This window comes from Saccopteryx bilineata, chromosome 7 (assembly GCF_036850765.1).
Source record: "Saccopteryx bilineata isolate mSacBil1 chromosome 7, mSacBil1_pri_phased_curated, whole genome shotgun sequence".
Lineage (NCBI taxonomy): Eukaryota > Metazoa > Chordata > Mammalia > Chiroptera > Emballonuridae > Saccopteryx > Saccopteryx bilineata.
In genome coordinates this window covers 107,788,651-107,810,722 of record NC_089496.1, presented here as the reverse complement: position 1 = coordinate 107,810,722, position 22,072 = coordinate 107,788,651, and the positions used below count along the sequence as shown (strand labels likewise).

The window sequence follows — 22,072 nt, the reverse complement described above, 5'->3', positions numbered from 1 at the left end:
TCACAGGTTATACTCAGATTATCTCTACTTTGCAAGTTCAAATAAATCTGCGGACGACTTCCACGAGAAAGTGACAGAAGCCCTGCAGCTGTTTGAAAACTGCGTGCTGGACTACTCACTGCGTGCCTGCGTCTACAACAACACCCTCAACAACGCCATGCCTGTGCGTACCCTGCAGAGCCCTACGCTCTGTGCTGCTGATTATGCAAATAGACTGTGGATGGGGATGTCAGCAGACACACACAGAGCAGCGTCTCAATGTGCCAATGACTCCCTCCCTCCAAGCCTCGGAGCCTGTGGCTAATGCAAAAAGAAATATTCATGGATGTAAAAATGTAGAAACCGATGGGCCCTTTCAGCTGGGGAAGCCCCCCCCCTTCTTCCCTGCTGATTACAATGCCTGCTCCTCCCTCCCTCCCTCTTTTCTCCCCCTTCTCCATCCCTCTCTCCTCTCTCCTTTCTTTCTCCCTCCCTCTCTCCTCCCTCCTCCTGAGTCCCCTCCTCCCCTCCCTCCTCCTGATTCCCCTCCTCCCCCTCCCTCTTCCCTCTTTCCTCCCCCCTCCCCTTCTTCCCTTTTCCCTCCTCCCTCTGCCCTCCTCCCCTCCCCTTCTCCCCCTCCCCTCCCTCCTCCCTCCTCCCCTCCCCTCCTCCCCTCCTCCCCCCTCTTTTCCCTCTGCTCTCCCCCTCTCTCCTCTCTCCTTCCTCCCTCTCCTCCCTCCTTCCTTCCCCCTCCCCTCCTTCCTCCCTTTTCTCTCCTCCCTCTGCCCTCCTCCCTCCCTCCTTCCTTCCCCCTCTCCTCCTTCCTCCCTTTTCCCTCCTCCCTCTGCCTCTTCTCTCTCCTCCTTCCCCTCCTCCCTCCCTCCTTCCTTCCCCCTCCCCTCCTGCCTCCCTTTTCTCTCCTCCCTCTGCCTCTTCTCTCTCCTCCTTCCCCTTCCCCTCTTTCCTCCCTTTTCCCTCCTCCCTCTGCCTCTTCTCTCTCCTCCTTCCCCTCCTCCCTCCCTCCTTCCTTCCCCCTCCCCTCCTGCCTCCCTTTTCTCTCCTCCCTCTGCCTCTTCTCTCTCCTCCTTCCCCTTCCCCTCCTGCCTCCCTTTTCCCTCCTCCCTCTGCCCTCCTCCCTCCCTCCTTCCTTCCCCCTCCCCTCCCTCCTCCCTTTTCCCTCCTCCCTCTGTCTCTTCTCTCCCTCCTCCTTCCCCTTCCCCTCCTTCCTCCCTTTTCCCTCCTCCCTCTGTCCTCCTCCCTTCCTCCTTCCCCTTGTCCTCCTCCCTCTGTCCTCCTCCCTTCCTCCTTCCTTCCCCTCCCCTCCTTCCTCCCTTTTCCCTCCTCCCTCTGCCCTCTTCCCTCTCTCCTCCTTCCTCCCTTTCCCTCCTCCCTCTGCCCTCTTCCCTCTCTCCTCCTTCCTCCTCCCCTTCTTCCTCCCTTTCCCTCCTCCCTCTGCCCTCTTTCCTCTCCTCCTTCCCCCTCCCCTCCCCTCCCTTTTCCCTCTTCTCCCTCCCTCCTCCCTCCTCCTCCCCTCCTCCCTCCTCCTCCCCTCCTCCCTCCCTCCCCTCCTCCCTCCCTCCCCTCCTCCTCCCTCCCCCCTCCCTCTGGAGAGCTGAGGGTGCCACAAGGAAGAGTCCTGTTGAGTGAGGCTGTGAGAACACACCAGGCAGTTAGGACTGGCCTAGCCAGTGTGCGGACCCCCAGCTCTCAGACTGTCTTCACGTTCTCTCCAGCAGTGGGTTGTTTTGTTGGTTTTAAGAATTACCCGCCAGTGACTTTCCATGTTTCTTCAACAGGGTCTCGGTGGAAAACTATTTTCCTTTCTCTTGTTTGCCTTTAGGAATGTAGCTGTCCATTTCGTGCATATATTTATATATATTCTTGCAAAAGAAGCTGTTAGTGGCCCATTGAGCACATTGTAGCTAAGGGATGGGTTTCCACCATGCGGCTGGTGGGAGGAGTCAGTGTCACTGTCGTTAGATGAGGACAAGGAGGGTGAAGGGATGTGACCAGCTAGTGTGGTGCAGAGACAGGGCTGGAACCATCCGCTCCCAGGCCCTGTTACTACTGTGACAGTCTCTTCAGGAGATTGCCTGACAAAGACCCAGGGAGGGAGGGGTTTGTGTGGGCTTTTCCTCGGGGTCTCCTGGGCTGGGCAGGCAGGGCTGGGCCGAACTCCCGTCCGTCCAACCAGAGGCACAGTTTATTTCAATAGCTTTAAATGGCGTTTCTCTCCACGGACCAGTGAATGTCTGAAAGAAACGTGTGGTCCATGTGCCACCAGGGGCGCTCTGCACCCCGCAGAGCGTACCAGGTCCTCCGACCTCTGTTCTCGTCCCAGGCGGCGCCGCAGGGACAGAGCCTGTGGGGTGTGCCTGTCCCTGTCTGTGAATGTCTTCAGGAGGCAGGATGTCCACAGCTAGACTTCTCCCTCCCACAGCAAAAAAAGGGCGGGCTCCCCCTTCCGCTTCCCCGTTGGTGCTCGAGCTGTGAACATGAACCACGTTGAGGCTGGGGACACGTTCATGGGCGTCACCGTGAGGCTCCACTTTTGTGCATGCTGGAAATTTTTTCAAGTCAAAAGTTCTTCAAACCTTCTGCCCTGAGGGAGGGGAAGGGCTTCCTTGTTTGTTCATTACTGAGCAGGCCCCGTCTTTAAGTTCTTTTAATACATCATCTTGTCCAGCCTTCCCAGGTCTCTTGACATCCACACCCATTTTACAGGTGAGGACACTGAGGCTCCGAGACTTCACTCTCACCCAGAGCCACACAGCTAGCGACAGGCAGGCTCAGGGTTCAATCCCGGGTCCGGGGCCGTCGACACTCCTGGGGCTCCACCCACCCTGGTGGCTCCTAGAGGCAGAGATCGGAATCAGCAGGAGGCGTGTGCTTTTTAATTCAGTTTCACGTTTTGCTGAGGTCGACAAAGACAGTGGCTTAGCAGGCACCTCTGGTCAGTGAGCTACCCAGAGGCAGGGTCACTGGACAGGACCGACGTGGCCGTCACGGATTGCAGGTTGACCGCTGTTCTGGGTCCCTGGAGACCTCCTGCCCGGGGGGCAAGAGCCAGGCAATCAGGGGCAATCTAAAACCCTCCTCTTGGGGGTGAATGTCCGTTTCTGGGACAGAGAAGTCAGTTTTCCTCCCGCTGTGAGTCCCAGCCTGGCCCCCGTGCAAGGAGGCCGACGTTTCTCAAACACATGAGGACCCGGGCGAGCCACGCTGCTGACGGCGTTCACTGCCTCCCTGCGGCCCCTGACTGCAGGAGCCTCCCACCCCCTCTCCGCCTCCCTCTTCATCACTGCTGGGCACCACGCTCTCAGTCTGCTCCGCAGACGGGCCAGCCTCTGGCCTGAGAGCACCAGTTGGCCCCTGGACCACCAGCACCCCCTGGGAACTGTCAGAAATGTGGACTCTCAGGCCTCACCCCTGAGCCCAGGATCGGGGGCTTTGGGGCAGGACACCCAGTCTGTTTCACAAGCCCTCTGCGTGGGTGTGCTGTGCACCCAGGGTGGGGCCACCCAGTTGGAAAGCCTTTCCCCTCTTCCCTTTTCCCAGGACTTGCTTCTCCTGGGTGTGGCAGCTGGTCTCACCCTTCGGGTCTTGCTTTAACCTGACCTGTTCGCTCTCTCTTTCCACTCTAATGTATCCCCATGGCGTGTATCCCCATTGGTGGTCATGGATATCAGTTCCTTTGGCAGCTTCACGGTGTCTCTGTCACTAGATTCCAAGCTTCCCGGGGCCAGGAGGGGTGTCTGTTACATAGCAACACCCCCCCCGTTGCCTAGCGGGGTACCTGGCCGCAGCCCTAGGTTACTCACAGGATGAATGAATGAGTGGGAATTTGTTAGAGTAGTGGAGAGGCTATGTGGGGACACATGAACGGGTGAGCCCTGATTGCAGGGACCCGGCTTTAGGTCTAAGTCCCGGCGTATGCCGCTAGCTGACCTGCGCACTCCCCGCCCCGTGGGCCAGGCCTGCCTGCGGAGGAAGCCGCGAAGGCAGACTCTCTGGGAGAGAAGACTCTTCAGGCTGGATAGGGTTGAAAAGCCCTGCGAGGCCGAGGACGTAACAAGGGGACATCCTCATAGTGGCTCCTCTGTCGGAGGCAATGCACATGTGTTTCTGAGGCCACACAGCCTTCATGATCTGTAGCGTCCGCCTGGCAGAGGTCTGTTTACGAGCTGGTGTCTGCGGCAGCGCAGCCCGTGGCTGGCGGTGGCTCGTAAACTGGGGGCACTGCTCAGCCTCTAATTGTTTTTCCTCCTCCGTGCCCTCTCACGCGATCAGAACACGGATGGCAGGGAGGAGGAGCTGGGAGGGGAGGCTAGTAGCGTGGGCACGTATTCTGTCGGATGGACGGGTTGGCCTCCAGCTGTGACCACGATGCTCTGCAGTCCCAGCCGTGAGAAGAAGGCGCCAGGGCGCACGGCCTGGTGCAGACGGGACGAAGCGGCGCCGTGGTCCCCGCCCTTGAGGGGCTCAAGGTTGAGCTAGGAAGGAGAGGGAATATGATGCCAGAGTGTGCCAGCCTGACGACCTGAGAGGGGAGGGGTCTGGGCAGCTTGGCGCTCAGGCTGGGGGTGGGGGCTTTCCACTCACAGAGACCAGGGAGCCTTGGGGCTGGGACCGGGCGTTCAGATGAGGGATGCGAGTGCCAGCCAGGTGACAACGCCAGGCAGGTTCTGATGGGGCTGAACAAGGGGAGTGGCATTGAACGAGGCAGAGGTGGGCAACAAGACTAGAGAGAGGCAGAGGGAAGCCAGGCGCAGAGCAGGGGCTCTGAGTACCTGGGTGGGGGGAACTGGAGCACTGGAGGAGGGGCCTCACGGAGAGGGGAAGGGTCTGCTCTCTCGGGCTTTGCCCGGAGCTTGGGGCCAGCTTCAAAGTTAGCAGGGACAGCCCCCGAGACCGCTCTCATTTCTGACACCATTTGCAAGTTGAGGAGGGGATCCCGGAACCACCCTCAGGGTTAGTAACTCACTGGAAGGGATCACAACAGACACCGATTGTGGTATAGTCATGGTCACAGCTCACAGCAGGGAAAGGACGTGGATTTAAGTCAGCCAAGGGGAGAAGCGCATGGCGGGGCGGGGGCGGGGGCAGTGTCCGGACTCGGAGCTTCCAGTCCTCCCATGAGGCGTGGGCGGTGAGTGCCTCCCGGTCACCAGGTGTGATGAGATACATGGAGCGCTGCCAACCGGGGGCACCCACTGGAGTTTTTCGGGTCCAGAGTACGTACTGGGGCTCCGTCGCATTCTGTGCACATGGCTGACCTCCCCCTGGACGTCAGGCTGCTATTGCATGGTACAAAGCTCCTAGTGGCTATACCCCAGGTGAGCAAAGACTGTCATATCAGGCAGGACCTCCTCGGTGGCCTAGAGGTCACCTCCAGGAGCTGAGGACAACGGCCAGACCTCCCCCCGGGGAAGGTTCATTCTTGACTCTGCAGGGTTTCAGGTTGACATGAAGGCAGGCCCAGGAGGAGGACAGGGAACCCAGGCACATGTAGGTGGAAGGGGATGGCTTCATATAGCCCGGCTGGTTTTCCGATGTGCACATACCCCTCCTGGTCCCAGATGTCCACGCAGTGCCGGGCAGTAGAGGTTTCTCACCTGGCTCGTCTCCCAGGTGTTGGGTGGTGTTTCTCACGCCTGTGTGTGCCCGGCATAGGAGCAGAGACAGCTGGGATATTGTGCCAAGAACATTCACAGCCACTGGTGGCTCTTCCATTGTCCTCTTCCCGTACCTCCATCCTCACGATGAACCATGTTGTGGAGCGACCTGCGGGGTTGTCATGAGGATCAAAGGCCACCCTAAGTGGGAATTCTGGCAAGGAGCAAGCATGCATGATGTTTAAAATCCGGCCTTTGCAGACAGTTGTTGGCTAGGGTCACTCCTTGGGGCTGGTTTGTAATGACGAAGCGCCGTCCCACGTGGGGCACAGTGCCGCGCGGCGCGGGGGCGCTCTTCCGGGTCTCACGCCGTCCCACGTGGGGCACAGTGCCGCACGGAGCGGGGGCGCTCCTCCCGGTCTCACGCCGTCCCACGTGGGGCACAGTGCCGGGCGGCGCGGGGGCGCTCCTCCGGGTCTCACGCCGTCCCACGTGGGGCACAGTGCCGAGCGGCGCGGGGGCGCTCCTCCGGGTCTCACGCGTCCCACGTGGGGCACAGTGCCGAGCGGAGCGGGGGCGCTCCTCCGGATCTCACGCCGTCCCACGTGGGCACAGTGCCGCACGGTGCGGGGGCGCTCCTCCCGGTCTCACGCCGTCCCATGTGGGGCACAGTGCCGGGCGGCGCGGGGGCGCTCCTCCGGGTCTCACGCCGTCCCACGTGGGGCACAGTGCCGAGCGGAGCGGGGGCGCTCCTCTGGGTCTCACACCGGCCTTCTTGTTTGGTTCTAGGTGCGGCTGCAGGTCGGGCTGTATGCCGTGTACCTTCTGGACTGGCTCACGGTGTTCGATAAAGAGCAGTTCCTCGTTCTTCGCCTGGAAGACCACGCCTCCAACGTCAAGCGCACGATGCACAGGGTCTTCCAGTTCCTCAGCCTCGGTACGGATGTCGCCGGAGACCCAGTGGGCGGGGCGGAGCTTCACCGGACGCTGGCTCTCTGAGGGACCCACTGAGTCATGTGCAGACTCCATGAGCCGGGAAGGGTGGGCCGAGCTGGGAGGGTGTTTGGCAGCTGCGCAGGGGGCCTCGTGTATGGTGTGGTGCCTGGCCCCTGGGGGGAGGGGACAGCCGCCTCTCATCTGGGGGCTTATGGTCCACTGGAGGGAGAAGCTGCAGCTCAGATAACTGGTAAGATGATGGGGAGGGTTCACGTCATCACAACAGGTGTATGCAGGTGACTTGGGGTCCCAGCTGCTGAGGGCAGCACAGAAGGCTTCGTGGAAGGAAATAGTTCATGAGTTGAGCCTTAGGGATGGACAGGATGTCAGCGGGTGGCTGGGACAGTCCTGCAGAGGCCACAGGGCTTGCGGGAGGGAATGGCCAGGTCATCGCATCGTCTCAGGCTCGGGGGGACCCTGGAGTCAGAGCCGTGGGGCTGACTCCTGGCTCCTGGGCTTCTGGGTAACAGAAATCTATTTTCCATCACTGGGACTCGGGACCCTCTCGACATTTGATTCTCTTTCTGCCCACCGTGGAGGGCTGGCAATGTGATGGCGTGTGATTACGTTCTTGTAACGCCTAGAACTAGTTTTTTTAATTTGGCTACCTGCAGACTCTAGCATTAACGAGCTTTATCTTTGGTCCCTAAGATGTACAGTGAGGCCAATTCTATTCCTTTTAGTTCACGTAACTGAAGGACTTGGAGAGATGGGTTTTCAGGGATTTGGCCAGGTCCCCAGAGCCTCGGGCAGAGAGGCCTGGGCAGAGATCTGATGATGGGTGAAGCCAGTGAGAGACTGGGGATCCACAGGGCTGGGGGTGGAGGTGGCAGCCTCAAGTGGCAACGCTTGCTGGCTTGTTCCGGGGCCTTTCCCCACTGATGTCCTTGCTGGAGGTAGAGGTCCAGCCGGTGGGGTCTCTGGACACAGATAGTTCCTCTCTTCTCCCCACTCCCTGAGGCCACTTCTCAACAAGACACCGGGTGAATTATGGCCCAGCCATGGGGCACTTTGCACTAGGAGCCCTTAGTAGAAATGATGGTGGGCTGGCAAATAGGAAACCTAAGTGCACGAACTATGCCTGGCAGGTTGCACAGCTGTCCAAGGACAAGCTGATGGACGTGGGGGCCAGCCCTTTACGGGCAGCTGGAAGGAGGCCAGGAGGTGACGCTCAGGGGAGGCGGTGGCCTGAGATCTCAAGAGCACCCCTGAAGGCAGGTGTCAGACACCGGGCCATGGAGCCAACTGCTTCGTAATGCTCTATGTCCACCACCATCCTCAGCAATACCCCCAGTCACGGACCTCGCCAGAGAATTCTGATCTCCAAACACATCCTTGAGGGAGGCAAACTCCCGTCTCAACACGAAGCGCGGCTGGGAGTTTTGCCAAGTTCCTTTGCCTTCTGCCCAGCCGCCCGCCTCACGGGGCTCCTTTCTCTGTGTTCCAGGCCCCTTGAGCGAGAAGCAGGAGGCCTTGATGACAAAGAACCCCGCGTCCAACGCTCGGCGTCCCGAGGACCGGAACCTGGGACCCATGTGGCCGGTCACACAGAGGATCCTGCAGGACTTCTATGGGCCTTTCAACGCCAGGCTGGCCGAGGTCCTCGCTGACGAGGCGTTCACCTGGAAGAAGACGTGAGGCCAGGTCCCCGCTGCCAGCCCGGGCCGGCAGGTTTCTTGATTAAAAAAATAAAATCTCTTTGTTTGGGGGACCGTCGTATTCAGAGCGTGGAGAAAACCCCACGATGCGAGGTGTCCTTCCTTCCCAGGCACGTGTTTATTGTAACCTTCCACAATTTCCTTGGCCACATCAAACAGCCGCCATCGGACCCTCCGCGATGCGTCTTCACCTGAGACCACCAGAAGCCCCACTTCTGGACAAATGACTTTTGCTCTGAGACTGTGACCATCACTCCAAGGATGAGGCTGGTGGGCACAGTCCCGGGAGGCTGGAGGGAGGCCTTGGGCCTGGGGCTTGACAGTTCTGGGGTCCGGCTGAGCAGGCTCGAGGTCATGCCGTGGGGCCAGCCAGAACTGACACTCACGTTCCGTTCTGAAACACTCACTCTGTGCGGGTCAGCAGCCCGGCTGGCAGAGAACGGAGCTGCTTTTTCCCCCTTTTACTCCAAAGTCAGCCCTTCAGTCTCTTCAGAGATAAACCCTGGGGTCTCCCGGACCTCCTTCCATTCTGTTCTGGTTGGACTTGTGTTTTGCACAGAAAGTTAAACACCGTGCATGGCACTGGCTGGACTCTCCTTTCTGCCTCTTTAGAAGTTGGCTCAATAAATTCAGTTTGTAATGGAAGGGAGATTGTGGCTGTTGAGGCCAGACCGGGCAACATTGAGGGACTGGCACACTTCACGCAGATCGAGGTCACCGGCGCCCGTCCTGCACACGAGGCCGTCGGGCCGGAGCATGTTTGAAGTTTTAGTTCCGGCTGTGGCAGCCGGAGTGAGCTTGTAACCGACCTGCTCCACCATCCGTGGCCAGAGGCCGTGACTCAGTTCACAGACTACCAGACACCCTGTCCTGATTAAGAAACACAACACATGAGCTAACTGGGGTGGAATGGGGCATGCTGGGACTCGGAAGAGAACTTTCTGGGCCATCTGGCAGCTCGCTTTACTCATGGATGGGCAGGCGGCTTTGCCATGTCTTGGAGGTGACGGGGAAAGACAGAACAGAGCCCTGTGCCCGCTTGGCACACGTCCCCAGAGGAGACCTGGGAGAGACTGGCGCCCCAGCATTGTCAAGGGAAGCTTCCTGCAACCAGAACTGTCACTCAAGGTCCTGGACACCAAGTCAGAGAGTGCAAACACCCCCTAGCCCAGCCGCCACTCACGGGCGTGAGGATTTGCTTGGTCTCCAGCCCCCGGTGCCCTTGTCTTTCTGCCGTTGGAGGTGGGGTGCACAGCCCGTCCGAAGGCGTGTGGAGGGCTCCCAGTACTGGCACGGCCTGGCTGTTTCCACTACTTCGCTACTGGAGGAGCTGTGTGTCCCAAACACCCACCTTCAGGGACAGTCTTCCCCACCTTTTCCCTCGTAGCTGGCGCTCGGAGCAGCAGCAAGCAGGGAAATGTGGCCTGAGCACGGGGGCGTGGGGGCGTCACGCCAGTGCGTGCGTCTCCCTGGGCACGAGGGCGTCGGGGCGTCACGCCAGTGCGTGAGTCGTTCCCCCCCTCCCCCGGGCACGGGGGCATCGGGACGTCACGCCAGTGCGTGCGTCTCCCCCCCCCCACCCCAAGCACGGGGCGTCGGGGCGTCACGCCAGTGCGAGCGTCTCCCTGAGCCCGGGGGCATCGGGACGTCAAGTCAGTGTGTGCGTGTATTTAATTGCAGCACCGGGTATGTGTGCGAGTGTGGGTGCATTTTCTGAGTGAGTCCCTTGAGTTCTGTGGCTGGCGAGGCTCCCCGCTCTGGACATCTCTGCCATGTGTCACTTTTCAGGACGTGTTTTGCTATTCCTCCCCAACCATAATCCCAGGGGACTTTTCTTAGCACTCCAATGCATGTGAATAACATGTGGCCTAACTCTACTTCTTACAGAAGTGTCATGGACAGTATTATCTCCAATATTAATTGGTTTGCTATCCCCATATTTTTTTATACACACAGGCCCAGCCCTTCTGTGGTGGTCAGTGCCATCCAGACACCCATTTCTGTCGAGGGGCCTTTCTTCAAAGGGCACGCGCCCTTGCTTTCTCCCGTGCAGGGCCCATTCCTGTTGACGGCACTGGTGCCATTCTGAGCGGTGGTCCTGGAGCCTGCCACCCAAAGCCAAAGTGAAATGGGACATTTTTCACGGCCTGGTACTGAAGTGACAGTGTATTCTGCAAAGCCGTTTGTGGGAGTGTGTTGAGCGGTTCTCCTTCTGCCCTGTAAGGTGTGCCGAGTGCACCTGGGTTACGCTGTACTCTCATTACTATGTGCTGGAATTAAACGTGGACCTATGACAGGCTCCCAGAGCTCAGGCCCTTCCTCGCTGTTGTGAGCCCTCGCCGTGTCCATTGCACGAATGAGTCACAGGAGTTTTCGGTGTTGTACCTGCGGGAGATGTGCACTTTCCATAGGAGGGGGACCTACCCCCTGTGGTGACCAGGGAGGGAGAGAAGGGTGCAGAGGTTACCGGGGACTCCCTGTGCGGTCCTGGTGGTGGGGGTAACAAGTCAGTGTGTGAGGGCCAGCCCTGACCACAGACAGGCCTAATGTTGTCTTCAGACATTTGGATTTAAAGGTTTTCTGGCCCGTAGGAGAGCCTTGGGGGCCAGTGACCTCCGTGGCCCCAGCCTCCTAGTCCAGGGATGGCTTTGGCAGGCTGACTTCCAGCCTCCCTGTCATGGGTCTTACCTGATGGCCCCAAGGTGGACTCAACCCCACGTCCTCTGCTCTGTCCCTGCTCCTGAAGTTTCTTCCTGTCCCCAGCTCACCCTCCTGGGGCCACACCCCTGCTTCTCTGCACGCCCCCTTACTGACAGGTCAGACATCACATCCTGCCCCTTGGTGCTCAGCCTTGCCCGAGGGTTTCAAAGGCACTGAGGGACACACACAAGCTAGAAATGATACAAAAAGTAAATGTTTAATGTTTCAGCAAGTATTTTCTGAACATCAGCCTGGCACAAGGCCCTGCCTCAGGCATTGGGGTGGGGCACGGTGGGGCTGTTCATTTGCTCATTCACGGGGTGAGGCAATGGGGGGGCGGGGTCAAAGGCAAGGGTTAGGGTCTGGAGCTCATGGCCATGGTGGGTGGGGGGGCTGGGATGGTCAGGGTTCTCAAAGCACCTGTCATTTGGCAAATTAGGAAAATCCTACCTAAGCACGTATGCCTTTCTTAAAAAAAAAATGTATGTTTACTTAAAATACTTAAGGTTCATTAATTTGTCTTTCTGATATAAAGGGCCAAAGCCTCTTCTCTGAATGTGAGCCTGCAGGTGGGAACTCTGGGTCATCTCTGTGGACAGAACCGCGTGGTCACGCGTCATGCGCCAGGGCTGGTTTCCGGGTTTGGTTCTCTGAGAGGCATGAGGAAGGGAACCACCAGCGAAGCTGTCTGAGCCTGTTCTCCACTATCTGTGTGTTTGTGCTCCCCAAATTGTTTCCTTCCCCTGTGCTGGACTTCCTAAGGTTTTCCACCTGGCAGCTCATTTGTTACATCAGTGGTTCTCAAAGGGTGGGCCTGGGACCCTTGAGATCTTTGAGTCATGATCCGCTCATTACAGCTGTTTTCACGATCGTATCAGGACGTCATTCACCCTTTTGGTATATCACAACTGTTGGTAAATGTAAATGACATAAACCAGTGGTCCCCAACCTTTTCGGGGCCACGGACCAGTTTAATGTCAGAAAATATTTTCACGGACCGGCCTTTAGGGTGGGACGGATAAATGTTTCACGTGACCGAGACAAGCGTCAAGAGTGAGTCTTAGACGGATGTAACAGAGGGAATCTGGTCATTTTTAAAAAATGAAACATTGGCCTGACCTGTGGTGGCGCAGTGGATAAAGCATCAACCTGGAAACGCTGAGGTTGCCGGTTCAAAACCCTGGGCTTGCCTGGTCAAGGCACATATGGGAGTTGATGCTTCCTGCTCCTCCCCCCTTCTCTCTCTCTCTCTCTCTCTCTCTCTCCCCCCTCATAATGAATAAATAAAATCTTTAAAAAATTTTTTTTAAAAAAGAAATATCATTTAGACTTAAATATAAATAAAACGGAAATAAGTTATTTATTCTTTCTCTGTGGACCGGTACCAAATGGCCCACAGACCGGTACTGGTCTGTAGCCCGGGGGTTGGAGCCACTGACTTAAACGAAAGCTCCGTGGGATGTTGGGTAAATTTTAAGGGCGTAAAGGCATTGGAAACTGCTGGTTTATGTATTTAGTTAATTGAGCGTTTATAATGTCAAGCACAACTGGCATAAGGAAGACTTGGGAACAATTGTCACTAACTTATTGTGAATATAAAATCGACTAGAGGGCATTTTGCAGAACAGCCAAGAGCATATTCTGGACGTCAGCCCTGGACATCTGACCACTGGGGAGGCCAGATAAGGGGCCATCTACGGTTGAAGTGGTGATGAGAGTAACAATGCTAGTTACTCACTGAGCATGTGTTGAGAGCCAGGCCCTGTGCTGAGTGCAATTTCTCCTTGGCTCCCCACCACCATCTTGGGAAGGAGGTTCTCTCTCTATTCTGGTGTTACCGTTATACAGGTGGGGAAACTGAGGCCCAGAGGGGCCAAATAAGGAGCCCCAGACTCCCTGGCTGCTGAAGACCAGAGCTGGTCCCTGATCTCAGGTTGACTGGTCTCCAGGGCCCGAATCTTCTCACTTTGCTCTCCTCCACTCTGAGTTCTTCAAGGAGGGAGGTGGAGAGGGCAGAGCCTCCGGTAGAGCCGGGTGGACCAGTGCCTTCCAGACGGTCTGGGCTGGGAGGCTCCACAGGCCCTGGAGGATGAGGTCAGGGCCAGGTGCATCTTCCAGGTCATTTCCTTGTAGAGGCAGCAAAACAGACTGGGATAGTGCCCGACCTGCTGTTCATCCAATCGGAGGTGTCTGGCCTTGCAAGGGCCACTGGGGCAAAGATCCATCCCTGGCCTCCAGTACCACCTCACTGCACTCCTATGTCCTGCACGCCCAGAAAGCTGAAACAGGTGAGCTGCCCGCCCTTGGTAGGAGCCCCTGACTGGCAGGAGGTTGAGCAGATGGGACTGGACACTTCATGGGGCCTTCTACCCCACAGTCGGAGGCTTTCTCAGGAATCCTGGCTGCCCCCTGGACAGCTGGTTCTTGGTTTAGTAAGGGGACTCGCCTGGCCAGCAGCTCCTGCTGCCACTGCCAGTTACAGTCATGGTTGAAGAATGAGGAGTGGCCGCTTTCCTCAGGACTGGCCTTCAGATCTCAGAAGGGCAGCTAGACATCCCAAACCAGGCCCCACGGTTGCCATGGAGACCATTTGTTTATTCCTACCTCCTCATGTGAGCTCATCTGGAGAACTGCCATTTTCTGCACTTTCAACCTAATGGAATTCAGGAAAACTCCACATCCAAGACAGCCCCCATTTTGAGAGAAAGCCCGATGGCTCTCAGGACAGGAGCAAACTTCTCCGGGTCTTGCCTCTCACTTCCTGATTGCCCCTAAGAGAACACACGCCTCACCTGTGCTCCCAAGGTTTTGCCTCTGCCTTTGCCCAAGCCATTACCCCACCAGGAGTGCCCACCCTCCCCGCTGTTCAGCTGAATCAACTTCTTCCTCCACCCCAAGGCCAAGTTCAAGTGTCCGCTCTTCCTCTATGATGGCCCCCTGTCCTCCCCCCTTCCTCCCACCTCTTGACCTGCATGAGGAGCTCCCCTTTCTTAGGCCCTCTCCAGCTAAGGCGGCATTGATTCCCCTGTGCTCTGTTCTCAGTTGTATGTTTCCGTCTCCCATCTAGACAGCAAGTTCTGGGGACTCCTACCCATAGGTACCCACGTCAACCAATGGTCCATGGCGCCAATTCAATGCCAACAGGAACCCCCAGTTTGTGGCACAGTGAAGAACCAAACTTTATGTGGCACAAACAGCTCAATCGTCACACAACACAGCTGTGAAAACATTTCTGTGGAACAGCTTAATGACGTTACAGCTCAATTATGGGGCAGCATGGCTCTGCAACAGCACCGCTGTTAGGGAGCAGTGGGGCCACACCCCTGTCTTGTTGGACAGCTCTGCACTGCTCCATCTTGCAAAGCATCTCGGATGATCCATCTTCCATGTTTCAGTTCCAGGCAGGGAAACCGCTATCTTCACCGTTTGGTGGAAAGGGAAAGTACGCTGTCAGAATCTGAGGGGAGATGATTTATATAGACCTAAGTCCTCACCCTAGTCCCTGATTGGTCTGTCCTCATGCAAATGAGGACCCCAAAACCTCACAGTTTGATTGGTCCTAAAGACACTGCCCTGATTGGTCAGAATGGAGCCTGTCTGATTGGTCGGTGGGGATGCTGATGGAGGCTAGAGCTGCAGAGCTCCAATTGGATAGGGATCTCAGTCATACTGGTTGAAATAAAATTCCAGGACCCTCCTGTATCAGGTCTGGCTCTGATGGTGGGAACGTACTGCAGGAAGGCAGTTCACTGTGAGAGGCAGGCAGGTTAGTGCAGGCTTCTCCCTGAAATATGGATTGCTTGAGAGGCCCCTATGTAGAAATGGCTACTGGGCTCTGTTTTTTTTCTTTTTCTTTTTCTTTTTTTTAATTTTTAAGCCCAGTTTGTGACCCCGGAGCCCTTCTTTCTCAGGGTTCCCACCCAGCAGTGGAGTGAGGTGTCTAAGAGAAAGGCAGTGGGTGCTGGAGAGACCGAAACTGGACGCTAGGTGCCTGGATGACACTGGGCAAAGCTATTTAACTTTTCTGAGCCTCTGTTTCCCTGGCCTCTGACCGGGGCTGGGGGGGTTGGGGGGGGCTGGAGGTTTTCAAGGACCTTTTCGGATCTGCCCATCTTTTTCTTGCCTTTTGAAAACCTGTCACTTTCCCTAAGGTGCTCAACTTCCTAAGGCATTTCATTGAGGAAATGTATGCAGAAGGGGGTTGAAACGGGAGTGGCAACCCCCCTCTCCACTCTTCTGGGACTCTAGGATAACTCACCCTCAGCGCAGGAGGCACAGCAACGCAGCCCTAACCTGCCCCCGTGTGGCCTCTATGGGCACTGCAGGCAGGAAGCCTTACCCAGGGCTGCCTTAGGATGCCCATCACCCATCTGGACAGCCCACTGGACTTCCTGTCTTCCCGCCCACCTCTCACCTGGGCCGGGGACCAAGGGTGGAAGGATTAAGGTCTCAACTCAGCTGATCAGGAGCATTGTTCTGAAGGTGCTGTGATGTGTGGGGAGGGATTGTTGTGGCCTGTGGCTGCCCCAAAGAGGTGTGCCCCTCCTCCTCTCCGTTTCCAGGCTCCTCCCATCCGCATCTCAGTGGAGCCAGCCTGCAGGCCAGGCACGATCATGGCTACAGTGCCCGTAGGGAAAGGGAGGCTGGGAGAAGGCCAATCAGGGAGATGGGAGCTGCCCCGACTCCCAGCCCAGTGCTCCCTTAACTGCACTTGGTCCCTCCAGAACCCTGCTCTTGATGGGCTGAGCTGAGAGCCTCTGGCCCTTTCAGGACTGGTAGTGGTCCAGACCCTCCTCCCCAGCCCATCCTCACCTTCATTCTAGCACTGATGCTTCCTCTTCCCATCCCTTGCTAACCAACCCACCTGGCCCTCCAAACACCCCATCTTGAGCTGCCCTGTGCTTTGTCTTGGATGGCCCCCTAAGACTGCGCACACCAGGAGGGCCCCGAGGTAGCCATCGCCGGCTGTAGGTGCTGCGGAGGGCCTGGGCTTGCAGCTTCTGCCTGCAGCCCTGCAGAGCTCCATCTCTCCTATTCTTGTCCTGCCTTCTCTCCCCCTTCCCAACAACCTGTATCCCAAGGCTCCCCTCCCTGCTACCTGCAGACGGCCCCCCGGCTCCAGGCCCCACTGCTGTGGCCCTTTAGCCCCGTACACACAGGACCTATCACCCCTGACCTCAGGGAAGCCCCTTCCTACACAGGAGGGGTGAGGGCTGGGGGCGTGCAGTGGCCCAGGGGGCTGGGAGGCACCCACCTCACCTTTCTCCCCATGGCCTCCTGTGCCAGCTGCACACCGGCCCTGCCCCGCTCAGACACATGGGGGTCTGGGACTTCCAGGTGGCAGCAGGCACTTCTCCTGTCTGACCTAGTCTAATGGGGCAGGCCCGACCTCTCCTGCCCCCTTTGTCCTAGGGAGAAGGTGAGGAACAGGTCATCTGCACATTTGTTCTGTCTCAGGGAAGACACCGAAATCACCCAGTGAGCCTGCAGGACAAATAGGTCAGGGCCCACCTGTCTCATCCCTGCAGGATGACCCGTGAAGAATGAACTTGTGGGCTCTTCGTAACTCCACAAAACCCTTTCACCGGGTTGCTAGCGAGGAGAACCACTTTGCCCAGGGATAGATAGGTCACAACTAAAAGAAAGCATGAAGGTAGCATATTTCTGGCTTGTAACTTGAAGGGCTATGGTCTGGAAATAACAAAAGATTCGGGGGAAAAAATAGACAAAAAATGTTTTCTTCATCAACAGTAATGTCCCTTCCAGATAAGGCAAAGCCGGATGGCAAGGAGCAGCCTCCTGGGAGGAGTGGGGTGAGGACGATTGGACAGCAGAGCTTGTGTGGGGCCCGTGGGCTCCTGGACGGAGCATGCCAGCTTCAAGTGCATCAGCCAAGGGGCAAAGACGTAAGACAGCAGCGTCTGTGCAAGGTGACAAGGTTCGGCGCAGGCGATGGACGCGTGGTTGAGAGCCTGGGTTAAAACCCAGGAAGCAGGTACGGCCTCTGTCCTTCCCCGTTTGCAGAGACCTTGCACTTGAAGGAGCTGACCCTTGCCTGGAGTCTGCTGGCCCCTGCCCCCCACCACTGTGCCCCCGCGGCAGGAGGGGCTGGGTGGGGGGCAGTGATGCAGAAGACCCCTTCCCCTCCTCGACCCCCTACCCTGCTCCTAGCCTGGGAATTAGAGGGCGTTTATTAATAGTTTAAAAATAGCGTACAAATAATTTGTCCTTCCACTCCGGCATCGATGCAGCAGCTGTCCTCCCCCCTGGCCACGGCTCTGCAGAGAGCCCACCCCAGGCTCCAGGAGGGGAACCTGTGGAAAAGCGAGCCGGCAGCCCAGCGTCCTCCAGGGGGCGCTCCTGCCCCAGGGCGTGGACCTGGGAGTGTGGACCCCTGCCCATGGTGCCTGCTTCCCTGGCCAGGGTGTGTGGTGAAATTCAGAACAAAAGGAAAAATACCTATCCCCTCCCATGTATTTATATACATGTATATGTACTTATATACCTTTCACTGTTCATGTTCTGCTTATCATTTTTTCAGCGTTCTTCTGATATTTTGACCATTTAAGGGATTGGCATTCGCTCAGGAATCAGGACAGGATACACTTTCCATGAGCCAAATGTGCATCTTCTTTTTTGGGGGAGCAGACAGAGAGAGGGACAGACAGACAGGAAGGGAGAGAGATGAGAAGCATCAATTCTTCGTTGCAGCTCCTTAGTTATTCATTGATAGCTTTCCCTTATGTGCCTTGATGGGGGGTGGGCTACAGCAGACCGAGTGTCCCCTTGCTCAAGCCAGCGACCCTGCGTTCAAGCTGGTGACCTCAGGGTTTTTAATTTTGTATTTTATTTATTCATTTTTAGAGAGGAGAGAGACAGGAGAGACAGAGAGAGAGAAGGGGGTAGGAGCTGGAAGCATCAACTCCCATATGTGCCATGACCAGGCAAGCCCAGGGTTTTGAACCGGCAACCTCAGCATTTCCAGGTCGACACTTTATTCACTGCGCCACCACAGGTCAGGCGACCTCAGGGTTTTGAACCTGGGTCTTCTGCGTCCCAGTTCAATGTTCCATCCACTGTGCCACCACCTGGTCAGGCCAAACTTGCATCTTCTGCTCATATCCCTTTTAAATAGTCCAATTGCTGAAAAAGAAGTGTCACTCCTCATCATTAGATCAAATTGATAATCAATACTTACACTGCAGTACATTAAAAATATATATATACATGGGCAGAGCTGGATGTCCTGGCTTCCTTGGCCTTCCTGCCTAAACCCTTAAGCCAGAAATGGGGAAAGGGAGAGGAGAAAAAAGAAGTTAAACCTTGTGAGTGTGGGTGTGGGTGTGTGTCCGTGTGTGTGACAGTGTCATGTACCCTGAGGCCCAGGGCTGGGTCCTGCAGGTGCAGAAAGGATGTTCCTCTTCATTAGGGTCCCGAGAGCAGCAGTGACCGTCTGGGTCCCTGCCCCTTGCAGTGGGGCCCCGTGTCACTTCCAGGATGCTAGGGCAGGATGGCAGTGGGTGGCTGGCAGTGTTCAGATGGTGAGTGCCCATGGAGGCCTGGGACTGTCCTAGAGCTGAGGGCATAGCCCAGAGCAAGCCGGGATCTGTCCTCAAGGGGCTGGTGCTGTCCTGGGGGAGGCCAGACAACAAGTAGGTGACCAAGGTCATCGCGAGGGCTGCTAAGCGCTGCAGAAAGTGTGAGACAGGGAATGCGGCTCCGCTGGAGGCCAGGGCAGGATGAGCTTGGATGTTTGTGGGTGAAAAGGAGGCCTGGGTGGCCAGACTGAAGGCGAGAGGGGAGGGAAGGGAGAGAACAAGCCCCAGGCCCCCTTACAACTTTCAGGGAAGTTGTCCAGTGAGCACCTCATGCTCCTCCTGACCACCACCACTGCTGGAAACCTGCCTTCCCACCTGATACCTCCATCCTTCCATGGCGCAGGACCCGGGGGTGGGGTGGGGGGCTGGGCTCTGCTCTCCTGCCCCTGCCCCACGGGCCCAGGATCCTGTGGGCATGTCCCCAGCCAAGTCTGGGCTCTGCCCACCTCTGACCATCTCCCTCCACGCTGCTTCCCAAATGACACCTCCTCGCCCTCCCCGCCCTCAGCCCCCACCCATCTCTGTACACGCAGTGGCCAGAGGAGCCTTGCGAATGTGAGCTGGGGCTGTCCCTCTGCACAAACCCTGCCGAGACTCCCCACTGCTCACGTGGACGCGGAGTCCTCCCCGGGACCCCCCGGCCCTGCCCGCCTGGCTGCTCTCATTCTCGCCGGCCTGGCGCCCTGTCGTCTCCCCGCGCTCTCTCAACCCCGCCCCTGGGCCGGGCCGTTCCTCAAACCAGGCTGCCCCCACCTGGCTGGCCCCTGCCTGGAACACACGGGTCACCCACAGAGCATCCAGCTTGGCGGCCCAGCTCTGGCTTCTTCCCCTCCCAGCGCTTTCCAGCTTCCGTCCGATTTTCCTTTACTTCGTAAGGAACTGCCCCCTGCGTCCCCGCCTCCCACCACATGGCTCCATGGCCACAAGGACCTTCCCCTCTTCGTTTCCTGGTGTCTCCTCTCGCACGTCCCCAGATCGGTGCCTGGCACGTGGTGTGTGCTCAGTACATGTCACTGGACGTTGGATGCACATGAGGCCTGGTCGGCCGCAGAAGGAAGCTGCGTTTTTTTCTGGTCACCAGAATAGGCACTGGGACACTGGGGGAGGGGACGCAAATGTGAGGTGACAGCTGATTTCAGCTTCCGGAAGAAGCCATTGCCTGCCGCTGGGGGATGGGCGGGGTGGGGCAGGGGACCCTGAGCAGGCAGCGGTCCTGCCTCTTGTCCTCCAAGAGGTTCCGGAGCAGTGCTGTCCACGGGACTTCCAGCTGTGACACAGACGGTCAGTGTCTGTGCCCTCCCATAGCCACCATCACACAGGTGACCCCTGAGCACCCGGAATCAGTGTGACAACAGCTGCATTTAAAATTTCTTTTTCATTAATTCATTGAAATTTAAGCAGCGACATGTGGCTAGAGGCTTCGTATGAACACAGCAGAGCTAGAGTCAAGGGCCCAGGCTGGGGCAATGCAGAAGGTGATGGTGGAGGAGGTCCCCTTTGGAGGTATTGGGAGGTGGACCTGGAGACAAAACTGGTAGATTGCCTTCGCATGTGAAAGGGACAGGAAGTGAAGGCCACGGGTCTGGCCTGAGTCAGAGACAGGGATGGCTTTGTCAGTGGGAAGGACATTTCTGCTCTAGCTGCTGAGCCGGGGCACAGGGAGAAGTCTGGTCTGCCCAGAGAAACGGGAGTCGCCTGCAGAGGAACACACTTTCATCCTTAGGTCTGGATGAGACCAGGGGAGAAGAAAGTGTAGGGGAGCTGAAGACGGAGCCGCTGTCCCTGACGTGCGCCTGAGGGGACTGGATTCATTTTCCTGTATTAAGTGGATGGGGCTTGACTCCCAAGTTAAATACAAGTGTAAAGGCCACCGGAGCTGTGGCCTGTGAAACTCCTTCTTGCCATCGATGGAGCCCAAGGCGGGCAGGAGCCCAGGGTCCTGGACAAGGGAAAGCCAAGTTAGACTTTCTTCCTTCAAATACTCAAATGATAGCAGCTGCCTGGAGGGAGGCCAGTCGGCCTGGAGGCTGGGGTTCTGTTGATCAAGTCTGGGTCATGGAAAGCTGCCTGTCAGCTCAGGGGAGCTTCTGACCATCTACAACTGCCCTAAGGGATCAGACTGTGCTCACAGTAGCTGGATAAGGAGCTTTTGAAAATATCTAATGACCCGAACCATGAAATTATTGGAGGGCAGAAGAAAGCATCTCATCGTTAAAGAGGCGGCACACACTGTTTTCTTTTTCTTTCTTTCTTTCTTTCTTTCTTTCTTTCTTTCTTTCTTTCTTTCTAGACAGAGAGAGAGGGATAGATAGGGACAGACAGGAACGAAAAGAGATGAGAAGCATCAATCATCAGTTTTTCGTTGCAACACCTTAGTTCAGCGGTTCTCAACCTGTGGGTCACAACCCCGGTGGGGGTCGAACGATGGCTTTAGGTGACCCCTGTGATTTGGTCATTCGACCCCCGCCAGGGCTGCGACCCACAGGTTGAGAACTGCTGCCTTAGTTGTTCATTGATTGCTTTCTCATATGTGCCTTGACCTCAGGCCTTCAGCAGACCGAGTAACCCCTTGCTCGAGCCAGTGACCTTGGGTCCAAGCTGGTGAGCTTTGCTCAAACCAGATGAGCCTGCGCTCAAGCTGGAGACCTTGGGGTCCCGAACCTGGGTCCTCTGCATCCCAGTCCCACATTCAATCCACTGAGCCACCGCCTGGTCAGGCAGCACACTGTTTTCTGAATGGACTCCAATCCCTGCTCCTCACTGTTGAGGGTTTCATTTAAGCACACACACACACACACACACACACAACACACACACACACACACACACACACACACACGCCCCCATCGCAGGTCAAATGTGTTTGGCTCTTGGGTCTCCGAGTGTCAAATTCCAAATGGCCCCTGCTACCTGGTGCAGTCTTGCCCAACAAGGCTTCTAACTAAGGACCTGCCAGCAGGGGGCCAACGGGACCTGACTTCTCAAGTAGAAGGACACATCAATGGAGTGGACCCCGAGGTGCTGGGGCAGGGGTGCACCTGGAGCTCGGCCTTTTCCCCCCTGCCCCTGAGCGCCCCCTCCCTGCCCCCAGCTCTGAGAAAAACTTGCTGCGCGCACATTCTCTACAACGCAGGGCAGCGATTTCATCGACAAGCGGAACACGCGCGGAAGGTTTTCCGTCCGAGCACGCAAGGAGTGCGGATGGGAAGTGGATGCGCAGTGCTCTGTTGCCGCTTCTGGGGATTGTCACTCCGGGTACGTGAGAGCACAGACCTAAACCGGGCCTTGGAGAACCCAGGCTGAGGATGCTGGCTCCGTATTCAGGTCCCTGATGGGCCCAGCAGAGGGCAGGCTGACCCTGGGAATGTGCTGGAGACGGCTCCAAGTGAGGGGGGCGGGGGTGGCTTCCCAGGAAGAGCGGATGGGTGCTCAAGGCTGACCCCTCCCGAGGCCAATTCCCCTCTGGCCCCCTGCTAGCACCCAGTTCGCTCCCACCTGTCTCTTGGGGGCTGGGGCTCTGAGCCGA

At 57.2% G+C, this 22,072-nt stretch overlaps 1 protein-coding gene across 20 annotated transcripts in view; it reads left to right on the top strand.

Moving 5' to 3' along the window:
* Positions 1-11,242, top strand: part of CHST15 (carbohydrate sulfotransferase 15) — a 77,458-nt gene extending 66,216 nt beyond the window's left edge. For all 20 annotated transcript variants that reach the window (XM_066239212.1, XM_066239197.1, XM_066239200.1 and 17 more), the window contains 3 exons: positions 7-163; positions 6,384-6,531; positions 8,038-11,242. In XM_066239212.1, coding sequence (XP_066095309.1) covers positions 7-163; positions 6,384-6,531; positions 8,038-8,228 — 496 coding nt within the window. In that variant the 3' untranslated portion in view covers positions 8,229-11,242. The remainder of the gene's footprint in view (positions 1-6; positions 164-6,383; positions 6,532-8,037) is intronic.
* The last annotated feature ends 10,830 nt before the right edge of the window (positions 11,243-22,072 follow it).